This window comes from Bactrocera neohumeralis, chromosome 3 (assembly GCF_024586455.1).
Source record: "Bactrocera neohumeralis isolate Rockhampton chromosome 3, APGP_CSIRO_Bneo_wtdbg2-racon-allhic-juicebox.fasta_v2, whole genome shotgun sequence".
NCBI lineage: Eukaryota > Metazoa > Arthropoda > Insecta > Diptera > Tephritidae > Bactrocera > Bactrocera neohumeralis.
Window position 1 is genome coordinate 39,014,379 of NC_065920.1, and position 12,361 is coordinate 39,026,739.

At 38.7% G+C, this 12,361-nt stretch overlaps 2 protein-coding genes across 5 annotated transcripts in view; one reads left to right on the forward strand and one right to left on the reverse strand.

Moving 5' to 3' along the window:
- LOC126753470 (uncharacterized) overlaps nucleotides 1–9,120 on the forward strand; it is a 118,360-nt gene extending 109,240 nt beyond the window's left edge. For 3 of the 4 annotated variants that reach the window (XM_050464977.1, XM_050464976.1, XM_050464975.1), the window contains one exon: nucleotides 8,312–9,120. In XM_050464977.1, the coding sequence (XP_050320934.1) occupies nucleotides 8,387–9,010 (624 nt within the window). In that variant the 5' untranslated portion in view covers nucleotides 8,312–8,386 and the 3' untranslated portion in view covers nucleotides 9,011–9,120. Of the gene's footprint in view, nucleotides 1–2,099; nucleotides 2,489–8,311 lie in introns of those variants that run through there. The other variant, XM_050464974.1, reaches the window with a different exon arrangement.
- LOC126753455 (uncharacterized) overlaps nucleotides 9,116–12,361 on the reverse strand; it is a 33,037-nt gene continuing 29,791 nt past the window's right edge. The window contains exons 4-5 of the mRNA XM_050464945.1: nucleotides 10,328–10,551; nucleotides 9,116–10,257 (exon numbers count right to left, since the gene is read on the reverse strand). Coding sequence (XP_050320902.1) covers nucleotides 9,532–10,257; nucleotides 10,328–10,551 — 950 coding nt within the window. The 3' untranslated portion in view covers nucleotides 9,116–9,531. The remainder of the gene's footprint in view (nucleotides 10,258–10,327; nucleotides 10,552–12,361) is intronic.

Genomic DNA, 12,361 nt, shown 5'->3' on the forward strand with positions numbered 1-12,361 from the left:
AAAAATGCATTTGCCCATGAAAGGAAAGCGTTATGGAGACGTAGAGGCCATTCAAAAGGCTTGCACCGGCATACTGGCGGCCATACCGGCCAACGAGCTAAAACACTCTTTCGACATGCTTTTGGACCGTACAAAAAGCTACATTGAAGGAGAAGGAGACTATATTGAATGAAATAAATTGATTTTGCCGAAAAATCCATTTGTTCTGTTTTTTTTAAGTCCTGTCGACAAAACTTTGAAGCACAATCAACATATATTTATGCTTACATATACTACTTGTGCTATCTATATGTTATAATTTTAGTAACATTATTAGTTTTCGATGTTTGAGATACATATATCGCCATTTGAAGAGGTGCCCTCGTATGGGGACAGAGAGCAGTAATGGGTTAAAACAATATGAGTATTTCGGGCAGATTATTATCACGAGCGTAGAAATACTTTTGACCAAAGAATGAAAATTTTTTTTTTATTTTATATATAAAATATAGCTTTATTGGTTGAAGCACCAGATAGTGTGAACCTTCAAAGTCTTGGAAACTTGTCGCTGCGGCCTTAATCTAGCGAATAAGTTCGATAGGACTTAAGTTCATAGGGTAATCCCTTCAATTTGCCGGTCGTATCACAATGAGCGATAATACTCAAAAAACAAATGCTATTTTTTATTCATTTGCCCAGCATTCCTTTCGTATACCAATGTTAACTAAATCACCCGTCACAGTTACATGAGTTTTCGGATTGTTTTCTGGTGTTTCTGATCCTTGAGGGTGACGGTGTATTATTTGCGCTGGTACGAGTGAGACAAAATTCTGAAAAGAAATACTTGATCGTTAAGTATGCTGCCGCAGATTTTCCATAACACTTATCAAGCCATTTTCTTGCATCAACGGTGTCTTTTACCACCAGGAAGCAATGTGTATCAAATCAAAAATAGCAAAGGTAACGTCACTTTGAAAACATTAACTTCAGAACTATGGAATGGAATGTCATGTAACTTGGACAGTATTTTAGTTAATGAAGACTTTAAGATAAGGTTAGAGATGTTTCAAGGAGAAAAATTAGGAATAAACGTAAAGTAATTGAAATAAAATTGAATAAAATAACTTAATAAATTACATGTATGTATGTATGTATATGGTAGTAACATGTAAATAAAGAGAGTTTATATTTGTATGAATAATCAAGCGATACAGCATTCGAATCGATTCGTAAACAGGCGCCAACGATTTTTCATGCAAAAGCTTTACGCATTTGCAGTGACTAATGTTTAACGGGCGTGCTATCCTTAGCAGCTTCGGTCTTCGTGATGGCCTAACCTTCATCCTATAGCTTCAGTGTACTCGTATATATGTATATATCATTTGACATCAATTCTACTGCTCACATTGCCATTGCCGCACGGTTATACTCGCCACCTTTTAGGTCATTTAAGACCGTGGATGCCTTAACAGCAACTTCATCCATTCGCCAATTTCACTACTAAACTAAATTTTCCACATCGTTAATTTATATTAATATGATTTTTGTGTCACATCAACCACTGACAGCGTTACAAACGCCAACATCAATACTCGTACAACCACACCCACATACACAAGTCACAAACAAGCCAAACCAAACGGCCTTCTTCGATGCCGCAGACGCTACAAATCGGCGCTGCTAAAGAAGACTTAGCTAGACAAAAGTGGCGGGATTGGAGTTCACAATATGTATGGAAGTATACAAGTATATATGAATATGTGTGTGAGTATGTGCAGCAAGCGATTTCCAAGTGGGGTGAGGAGAATGTGACGCGCGCTAGGCGAGCAAGCGGAGTGTCAACACACTATTGCTGTGACATGGCAGCAGACGCATGTGGCCAAGCTTGGAGACTGACGTTATGCTATGCTTGCGGTGCTTAGTAAGGTGGCTGAGTGGCGCGACCTATGGCGACGCAATGTTTATCTAAATTGTTATTTTTCACACTCACGCAGTTCAATGAATTCGGAAAATTACGTTTGGGACTTAGGTGCACAGCAGCGTTGCGCGCGCACTTATCCCCTTTACTGAATGTGAGCCGGAACAGAGCTGCCACTCATCTAGTTAAAAGCTCATACATGGAGCAATATGTACGTACGTACATATTTATAAAGGGTGTCCCAAAACTAAAGCAAAATTTAAATTTGCCACCATTTCTGTATTAAAGTGTTGACAACCATAAAAAAAATCGACAACTGGAGCGTTACACGATAGAACAATGCGTCTTCATTATTGAACAATATTTCAAAAATAATGGAAGACTGGCGGCCGATGCATGAACCTCTATTCGGCATAGTGGACAATAATTGCAAATTTCAAGAAGCTCTCTACAGGTTTCATAGCGTTATTTAAAATCACTGGACTAATGCAACAATCCCACAACTCCGCGTGCTTCAAGGGAGAAGATTCAACGTTGCATGGATTTCAGTCATATTTATGCAGAATAGTCATGGAAAATTTCGACAAACGAGTGAGTATGTGTATGGAAAGCCGTAGAGGCCATTTGCCCGAAGTGTTATTCCATAAACCTATGAACTTTATGATTCAATAAAAAAGTTGCATTCGAACGACTAAAAACGGTGTTTTCTACTTACTTCTAATCTTGCGTTGATTATGGAACACCCTTTACAAGTACATTTATCATACTTTAATACATAAATACCACATAGGTATTGTTTGAAATGAGTGTAGTATAGTACTTTAACATATATTTTTAATCGGTTCATAATATAGGTAAATACTCCTTTAAAGTTGACTACTTTGTATTTGTGGTGAGGGCCTTAACGATATCTGACAAATGGGCCATAGTTTAGCTTCACCAGCCCCCTAAAGGCCAGCGAATATTGTTTCACTTTTTCTTATACGTAACACGAAAACGTGTGAACTTTAAAAAATCAAAAAAACAAAAGACTTGCAAAACGTAGAATTTAATAATAAAATGAAAAAACTAGATTCAATTTACTAAAATTATGATAAAATACTAATAAATACGACCGTTAAAAATTTAACTGAATAAAAAGCTTGAGTGTTTTCACCTATTAGAACAAGATGGCCTAGCCAGCATAGCCGCTGTCTCTTAATTCGCTGAACTATGTCATTGTCGTCATATATCTCGTACAGCTCATTGTTCTATCGACTACGGTATTCGCCGTTGCCAATGCACAAAGAACTATAAATCTTCCGCAGAATCGTTCTCTCGAAAACTGTTAACGCCGACTCATTAGATGTCATCGTTCATGCCTCTGCAACTTATATCAGGACGGGGGTGACTTATAGAATTTGGTGTTTTTTCGTCGAGGGAGGATTTTACTTCTTAATTGCCTACTCAGTCTCAGTCAGACTTCGAAACTTTGACTGTCAACAGTGGGGTGGGAGCCAAGTTACGAATGCGGCGACTATTTGTTTGATGACAGAAAACATTTTGTCTTGCTTCACTTCTTTATCCAACCCGGGAAAAGCAGAATCGGCGTAAGCCAGCATCTGTACACTCTTGTAGGTAATTCCCGATCCTGACGAAGCTTTTGGTATTGCTCAACGTCAGTTTACACAACCGTATTAGTTTTGCGGGGATACCAAATTCAGACATCGCGGCATAAAGACAGTTCCTTTTCGTGCTGTCCAAAGCAGCATTGAAATCGACGAAGAGGTGGTGCGTATCGATTCTCCTTTCACGGGTCTTTTCCAAAATTTGGCGCATGGTGAATGTCTGGTCAGTTGTTGATTTTCCAGGTCTAAAGCCACACTGATAAGGTCCAATCAGTTTGTTGACGGTGGGTTTTAATCTTTCACACAATGCGCTCGATAGAACCTTATACGCGATGTTGAGGAGGCTTATCCCACGGTAGTTGGCGCAGATTGTGAAGTCTTCCTTTTTGTGGATTGGGCAGATCAATTTGGGCAGAGATTTATGCTCCGTCTTGAAACCTTCCGTTAGCCTCCGAATCTTTTCGTAGAATTTTCGAGCATTGCCCCTGTCGGCCAGGTTGTCAAGCTCTTCATACTCACGCATTTCGGCCTCTTTCTTTTTCTGTCTGCAAATGCGTCTCGCTTTCCTCGGGGATACAAAATTCAAATAGAGCGGTAGCTCCTTTTCGTTATTCCTTGGTGAATATATGGTCAGTTGTTACGGCCAGTCCAGGCCTGAAGCCACATTGATAAGGTCCAATAAGTTTGTTGCCGATTTAATCATTCACACAGTATGCTCGATAGAACCTTATATACGATGTTGAGGAGGCTTATCCAACGGTAATTGGCGCAGATTGTAGCGCAGAGCACACTTAAATTCCAATCGTTGGGCATGCTTTCGTCCGACCATATTTTACAAAGAAGCTGATGCATGCTCCTTATCAGTTCTTCGCCTCCGTGTTTGAATAGCTCGGCCGGCAATCCATCGGCCCCCGCCGCTTTGTTGTTCTTCAGGCGGGCAATTGCTATTCGAACTTCTTCATGGTCGGGCAATGGAACGTCTGCTCCATCGTCATCGATTAGGGAAACGGGTTCGCCTTCTCCTGGCGTTGTACGTTCACTGCCATTCAGCAGGCTGGAGAAGTGTTCCCTCCATAATCCAAGTATGCTCTGAGCATCGGTGACTAGATCACCTTGGGGGGTTCTACAAGAGTATACTCCGGTTTCGAAACCTTCTGTAAGCCGCCGCATTTATTCGTAGAATTTTCGAGCATTACCCTTGTCGGCCAGCTTATCAAGCTCTTCGTACTCACGCATTTCGGCCTCTTCCTTTTCTGTCTGCAAATGCGTCTCGCTTCCCTCTTCAACTCTCGGTATCTATCCCATCCCGCACGTGTTGTGGTCGATCGTAACGTTGCGAAGTAGGCAGTCTATTTTCTCTCCGCTGCGACACGGAACTTCTCGTCGTACCAGCTGTTCTTTTGCACTTTCCGAAAACCAATGGTTTCGGTTGCAGCTGTACATAAGGAGTTTGAAATGCCGTCCCATAGTTCCCTTATACCGAGTTGTAGACAAGTGCTCTCAGAGAGCAGGAGTGCAAACCGAGTAGAAAATCGTTCGGCTGTCTGTTGTGATTGCAGCTTCTCGACGTCGAACCTTCCTTGTGTTTGTTGACGTGCGTTTTTTGCTGCACAGAAGCGGGTGCGAATCTTGGTTGCAAAAAGATGGTGGTCCGAGTCGATGTTAGGACCTCGGAGCGTACGCACGTCTAGAACACTGGAAACGTGTCTTCCGTCTATCACATGATCGATCTGGTTGGTGCCTTTTCGATCTAGAGACAGCCAGGTAGCTTGATGTATCTTCTTGTGCTGGAATTCAGTACCACAGATAACCATATTTCGGGCCCCGGCGAAGTCAATCAGCCTCAACCCATTTGGGGATGTTTCGTCGTGGAGGCTGAATTTACCGACCGTAGTGCCAAATATACCTTCTTTGCCCACCCTGGCGTTAAAGTCGCCAAGCACGATTTGCGCGCTCCAAGCGCTCATAGAAGGCATCTTTGGTCACATCGTCACTCTCTTCCGTCGGGGCGTGGGCGCAAATCAGTGATATGTTGAAGAACCTCGCTTTGATGTGGATTGTGGCTAGGCGTTCATTCACCGCAGTGAATGATAGTACTTGGCGACGGAGTCTCTCTCCCACCCCGAATCCAACACCAAACTTACGCTCCTTTATATGGCCACTGTAGGAAATGTCACAAGGACCTAATCGTCTCTGTCCTTGTCTCGTCCATCGCATTTCTTGGACGGCGGTGATATCAGCCTTTATTTTTACGAGGACATCAACCAGCTGGGCAGTGGCACCTTCCCAATTAAGGGACCGGACATTCCAGCTGCATGCCCTCAATTCGTAGTCCTTATTTCGTTTGCCATGGTCGTCATCAGCTACTTTTCATTGGGGGTGTTTTTTTACGTGGCGGGTCCCAAACCCAGCGCACAACCCTATGTAGGGGATATTTCGCCTTCTCACTTTAGCTCGTCTTCAAATGGATGTTATTAGGCTACCCAAAGGATACTTGGTCAAAGACCGGAAGTCGTGTGCTGTTTGATTCATATGTCATAGAATCGTTTCTGGCCACTCCCAAGTGAATGGCGATCAGAGAGCTTTCCTCACTTGCGAGAACTTCTACACATGACTCCATCCTCCGAAGTTATTGACCGAAATTTGCGGTATAAAATCAGACGGAAGTTCGAACATGTTTCTATTAAATATTATTGATCCGATTCTATGCATTCTTGGCAAATGGGCATATTACATATTATTAGATAAGGGATTTTATCTGAGTTTCTATAATATATTTAACTGTGGTCTTATCATGCGATTTCATCCATTTTTACAGTGCCGGTAGGAGGTGCTGAAGTGATTTGACCTGAACAAATTTGGTTATTGCATCTTAAGTGGTTTAGAAGATATGTGCATTAAACCTTTAAGAGAGCGAGGCGGGGTCATTTTTTTTTTACTTGTTTACCTGTGCCAAATTACAGTATTGTATCTTAATTTAGTGCTCAGTTATGTCAATATTGGCGTGACAGCGGTTCGACTACGCCCAACCAAATGGGCTAAATTTATTACGGGTTTCAACCCAACTGCATCGCCCACCCAACGTTGTCGCCCCGAGCGCAACGTCTTGGGGGCGGCAAAACGATCTTCGCTGTTTTTTAATATTCAGAAAAATACTTCAACAAATTTTTTTACAAAATTTATTATAAAAGATAAAGAGTTGTACACTCACAATGTAATAATCTGAATAACAATGAAAAATATTAATTTTTACTCGAATACTCTTCAGTCTTTGAATTTGTCTTATATCTTTTGGCTTATATCTTTCTTAAAAATAGTAGGCAAAATAGGCAAAAATTCCTGCAAAGTGTACAAGATATAGAGTGAAAATGGGTTTTTTCTATGGCTTTTAATAAGATGTCTTGTAAATTTACTATCAATTTCCTCAAAACCGTATTATGAGAATTTTGGAACTTTAGAATTTGCGTCGAAGATATTTTGTAAAAATTCACTTTTGTTCGAACCACCTCATGAAACTTGTAGGTAGGGTAGATAAAGGGGGGCGGCAGAACATCCTTGGCCCCGGGCGCCCGAAGTTGTAGCTACGCCACTGGCTAAACCACATAATTTTTGAGAAAACTTGTCTACTTAATTTCAATAAAATATCACACATATGACCAACATAAACGCTTTAAAGTCAGTTGGATAGTCAGGTTGAGTATTATAGAACTTAGAGAATATCTGGTCTGATTTCATTAAAGTTTGGCATTGTTATACTTAATTAACTCAAGTAATCCGCGAACGTTTTAGATACTTACCTGTATACTGTGTATTTGGGTTTTGGGGAAAATATTTATCCGATTTCACGCATTTTTTAAACAAGGGCATGCTTTTATCATGCAAATATTCTCATGGAATTACAATGCCAGTCCTCACAGATCGTAAGTCGGCCATAAGCGCTGGGGTCCACATATTCTGTATCTGGGGCCTTGAAAAGTAGTGGTTTGATTTCGACAGAATCACCGTAACATTACAACATACAAATTGGAGACAAAATCTTTGTTCGATATTTTTACCACAACGCACTACTGAGGTGTACCAACTTAAGCAGCTGATGTAAACAAACTGCTTGACAGTTCGCGCTCATATTTGGCATAGTAATTAAGGACAGTCCTACAAACTTAGCAAAATACATTTTTTTTGAAATTACATTTACCCGGGGACTTTAATTACAATTTCCAGGTTCTTTTTTATCTTAATGTATATCGAAAGTAAGCTTGCTGTAGGTCGATTCCGTCCCCTTTTCACAATGTAAGATAGGAATCAATGGAAATAATATACATCAAGTTTAGTTAAAATTGGTTGTGTAGTTCCTAAGAACTACGACTTCACGCAAAGGTGGGCGATTAACAGTGTTTTGTAGGCGTGGCAGTGGTCTGATTATTTCTATCTACAATACCAAACTTCTCATGTAACAAGGTTCATCAAGATTTTCGATTTCGGAAATTTTAATCAAGTTAAAACTTGCACGGACAGAAAGTCAACTGGGTTTCAACTCATCTCGTCATCCTTTCCACTTAAATATACATATGTATATACATATAACTCTTTATCTGTCTCGATTAGTTTCTGAAAAATACAAAAAATACTTCCACTGAAAACTATATTTCAGCCAGTCAAATGTGATATATAAAATATATACATATGTATGTATGTATGTAGTTTAAAGTAAGGTGAAAGAAATATATAATCATAACAATTTCTAACTCATTTTGCAGCACAATCACATTGAAAACTTTAACTGCGTTTTTCCACTTGTTTATTTCAGCTCGGCTCTTTTTTTGTCGCAGAAAGTGAAAGCCCTTTACGTTGTTCACATTACGTTATTGACATAGGAATAAGTATGAAATCTCTACTTGATCTGAACGACGATTGTCTCATAGAAATATTCAAATACCTCAGCCTTGTGGAAGCGTTTAAAGTAATCGATGTGCGCAACGCACGTCTTACGGAAATCGCACATCAAAGAATTTCAACATTCAAGGAGCTCAATATTACAATACGAGAATTTCCGAATTTCAACGCAGAGCAGCTGCGAATAATAGGTGAAAATATATACAGCCTTAGTATGACTTGCGGATACTCAATACCAACACAAAATGTATTAAATATAATGCAGCCGCTCTGCAAAGGAGCTGCCGCTACTAATCAATTGCGCGTGTTTTCGCTAAATTATGTATATTTCAATAAAGAATACTGTCAATACATCGGCAACGCAGCGGCAAAGTTACAAAAGCTCAATTTGAATTATTGCCAACTAACCGACAAACTTTTAACAGACTTACTGAAGAGCTGTAACGATTTATTAGAACTAGAAATATTGGGCAATTACACGTTGAACGGGGAGTTTTTGAACAAACTTCACTTACCTACCTTACGAGTACTCAAATTGGAATTGCATGCGGAGTGGAACTATCCCATGGAGAATTTTAAAATTAAAAACCCAAATGTTAAATTGATAATATAAGATGCTGAAGTCTTAGATATGTTGCTATATTCAATATTTTATACTTACAAAACTAAGTAAATACAAACTGTATAAAGCAAATAAATGAAAAAAGAAGAACTCAAAATATATATTATAAACCCTTTTATTTGTAATATGAAACGCAGGCACTTTAAGTACCCCGAATTGAATTCAGAGTCAACTAAGCAATTTCTACGTGTACATAGTTATTTGGTTGATGTTGTTTAGGGTTTATATTTGGGCACTATGCACACATTTGGGAGAGACACGCACTTACACGTGGCTAAGTTGTTTCGAAGATCAAAAGAGATCCTGTCATAAGCGCCAACTAGCAATGCGTGCCAATGCTTAGTTGCATATTGGCTGAATTATTACAATGTTTGCGTAGCAATTAAAAATACAATAGTTAAAAAAATATGTTTAAAATGTTGTTTGGAAATGTTGTTTGTTGGTTTTTGTTGGACAGTTGATTTGTTAGCTATTTGATGACAAATTTGAATTGATGACTGGTCGTTGGTACTTCAATGTTTACTGCTTTCACTGCCTTTTTTCTGGCTGTAGAACTCCCTAATGAGGGTCTTTAAGTACTTGGCCTCACGCTGACGCTCGGCCAATATGCGTTTCAGCTCGTCATTACGCTGTGTTAGTTGTTGCTCCTCATTTAACACGTTCTCCATTTCGATTTTTTTCTTTTGACGATAACGTGTAGCCGCATTCTTGTTTTGTTCCTTTTTCCGAATTTTGCGATCTTCAACACCACGTCCATATGGGCGTGTACGCTTCTTGGGTTCGGATTGTTTCGACTGCACGAATTGTGAGTTGTCTTCATCGCCGCCGCCATATATGGGCGAAGAACTGGCAGATGATGAGAAAGAAGAATCTGGCGACCAATCCTCATCGGTAACAATTGACTCTGGGCGCGATACAGTCGAGTATGCCGACGACGAGTTAGACTCACATTCATCGTTTAAATCTGGCAATTCTTTTATGAATGATTTCAATATATCATCTACGATCTGTGAGTTGCGTTTGTCGTCGTCGGTTTGTGGCGCCTCGGAAGGTGTGAACGGTGCAGCTCCAAAGTAGTTGGAGAAATGTAGATTTTGTAGCGTTGCTGCAGGTGTAGCCGATGTTAACGCATGGGACGGAACGGCGTGAATTGTAGATGTAGCTACTGGCGTTGGTGCTGAACTACTCACTGTTGCCGGTGTTGTATGGAACGATGAGTGGTGTATATAATTATTGAACTAAAAAATTAAATGAAATTGCATAGTTAAACGTTAGAAACATTTGTGTATAAATTTATAAAATGCTTACATTAACTACGCCTTCCGTTGCAATGGCATGTTGTAGGATGTTTGCCGAAGTAGAAGATTGTGGTGGAGATTGCGGTGGAGTTAATGTGGTCAGAACTGTGATTTCGAAATTTTCCGATTTTAGAGCATCAGAATTATCAAAGGAGCTGTAGACTTTTGTTACTGAATTGGGGTGAGCAATGATAGAGTCGGTATCGAGTAGTGGCACTTTGTCTTCGGCCCACTCTGAAAGTAAATGAGAGATATATTAAATTAGTTTGAAACTTACCAGACAGTTAGCATAAATTGTTGACATGACATGAGCGAGATAAGTATGTATATATGTATGTATGCGCAACATAAAATTGTGGCAATTGCAGTTTGGAGATAATATTCTCGATTATTAAAACCGATTTAGATTTAAAATAAATGACAACAAAAAAAACGTTAACTTCGTTTGCATGGACAGAAGTTTCCACTCCAGAACTCGATTTTGATAGATTAGTTTGTATGACAGCTATAAGCTATAGTGGCCCGATCTGGAAAATTTCTTGGGAAATTTTATTATTGTCTTGGACAATAATCCATGCAAAATTTCGTGAAGGTATCTTGTTATTTAAAGATGTTTTTCATACAAAAGCTTAATGTTGATCATTTAGTTTGTTTGGCAGCTACATGATTTAGTGGTCCTATATCGACGATTCTGACAAATGCGCAGTTTTTTGGGATGCGAAAGTTCAGAGCGATACTTCAAATACTGTGGGACTAGTTAGCGTATATACAGACAGACATACATGGCTTAATTAACACAGCTCGTCACGCTGATCTTATACATACGTACATATATAAGTATATAAATATTTTATAGGTTTCATTCTGAGTGTTACAAATTTAGTGCCAAATTTAATATACTCTATTTAGAGTATGCAAAGAAGATGGATCATTGAATAATTCATTGCATTAGTAACCACAACTGTAATCGGTTGGAAAAGTGCTCTTATGAGGTGCTATCCTGTGTCATATCTAAAGAGAAGTCAAGATCTACATAAAACGAACCAAATTACAAAGTATTTTTGCAACCATTATCCCTCATATGTATACATATGTATTCATTGGTATCGACGTAAGTATATACAAAGCAAATAAGTGGACCGCACATTATTTTTGCCAATAACATTAATAATATTTATATTTCAACGGCAATGTGGGTTTCTATGAGGAAAGTCGAACACATAAATAAATATGTATACATATGTATGAATGTATATGACGACGGTCCAAAAGGTTATCATTAACGTCCCAGTTATATTATATACTCAATATTATTTGCATGGAAATAAAGATGTAGGAAAAACTCTACCAAAAGTAGAGGCGACACGCTGCGAAACGAGAGTTCAATGGGGAGAGTAATGATGGAGGACAGTGTTGCGATTAGAATGCGATTGTTTGGAAATTTCATGAATACAAGTGTGCTATTGTTGTTCCACCTACTTTTGCAGCTGTTGATTATGGTTATAAGGTAGCAGAAAATGCAACAAAATTATACATATATACAAACAAATGTAAATATATATTAATTTAGATGTATGTGTGTCTTAGTGTGTGCATAACAGCATATTAGAGTATAAACATGTTAGTTTAGAAAAAATTATATGATAAAATATTACTTGATTCTTGATTTTATGTATTTCAACTATTTATTTTGACCTCGGTCCAGTTTTGCGCACGTTACCCTCCTACTTATACATACATATGTTCATATGTTCTTATATACATATGTATGTATAGAAGTATCAATGCATTTAATTTATCTACACACAAACGAACCTACATAAAGAGACTTAAATGAAAAGATATTATTGAATATGTTAGTAAAAAAAAAAAAAATACTACTTCAGGCGCGTTTCCATTACCTGTCCTTATAAAGTGACAATATTTCCAACACTGTTTTCTATTTGCATTCGCGTCTAATTGAACTAAATGTGAATTTTTCGTAAAATTAATTTTTTATGAATCATAACAAGGTGATGTTAGTAACCTAACCTCACTTTTTCGT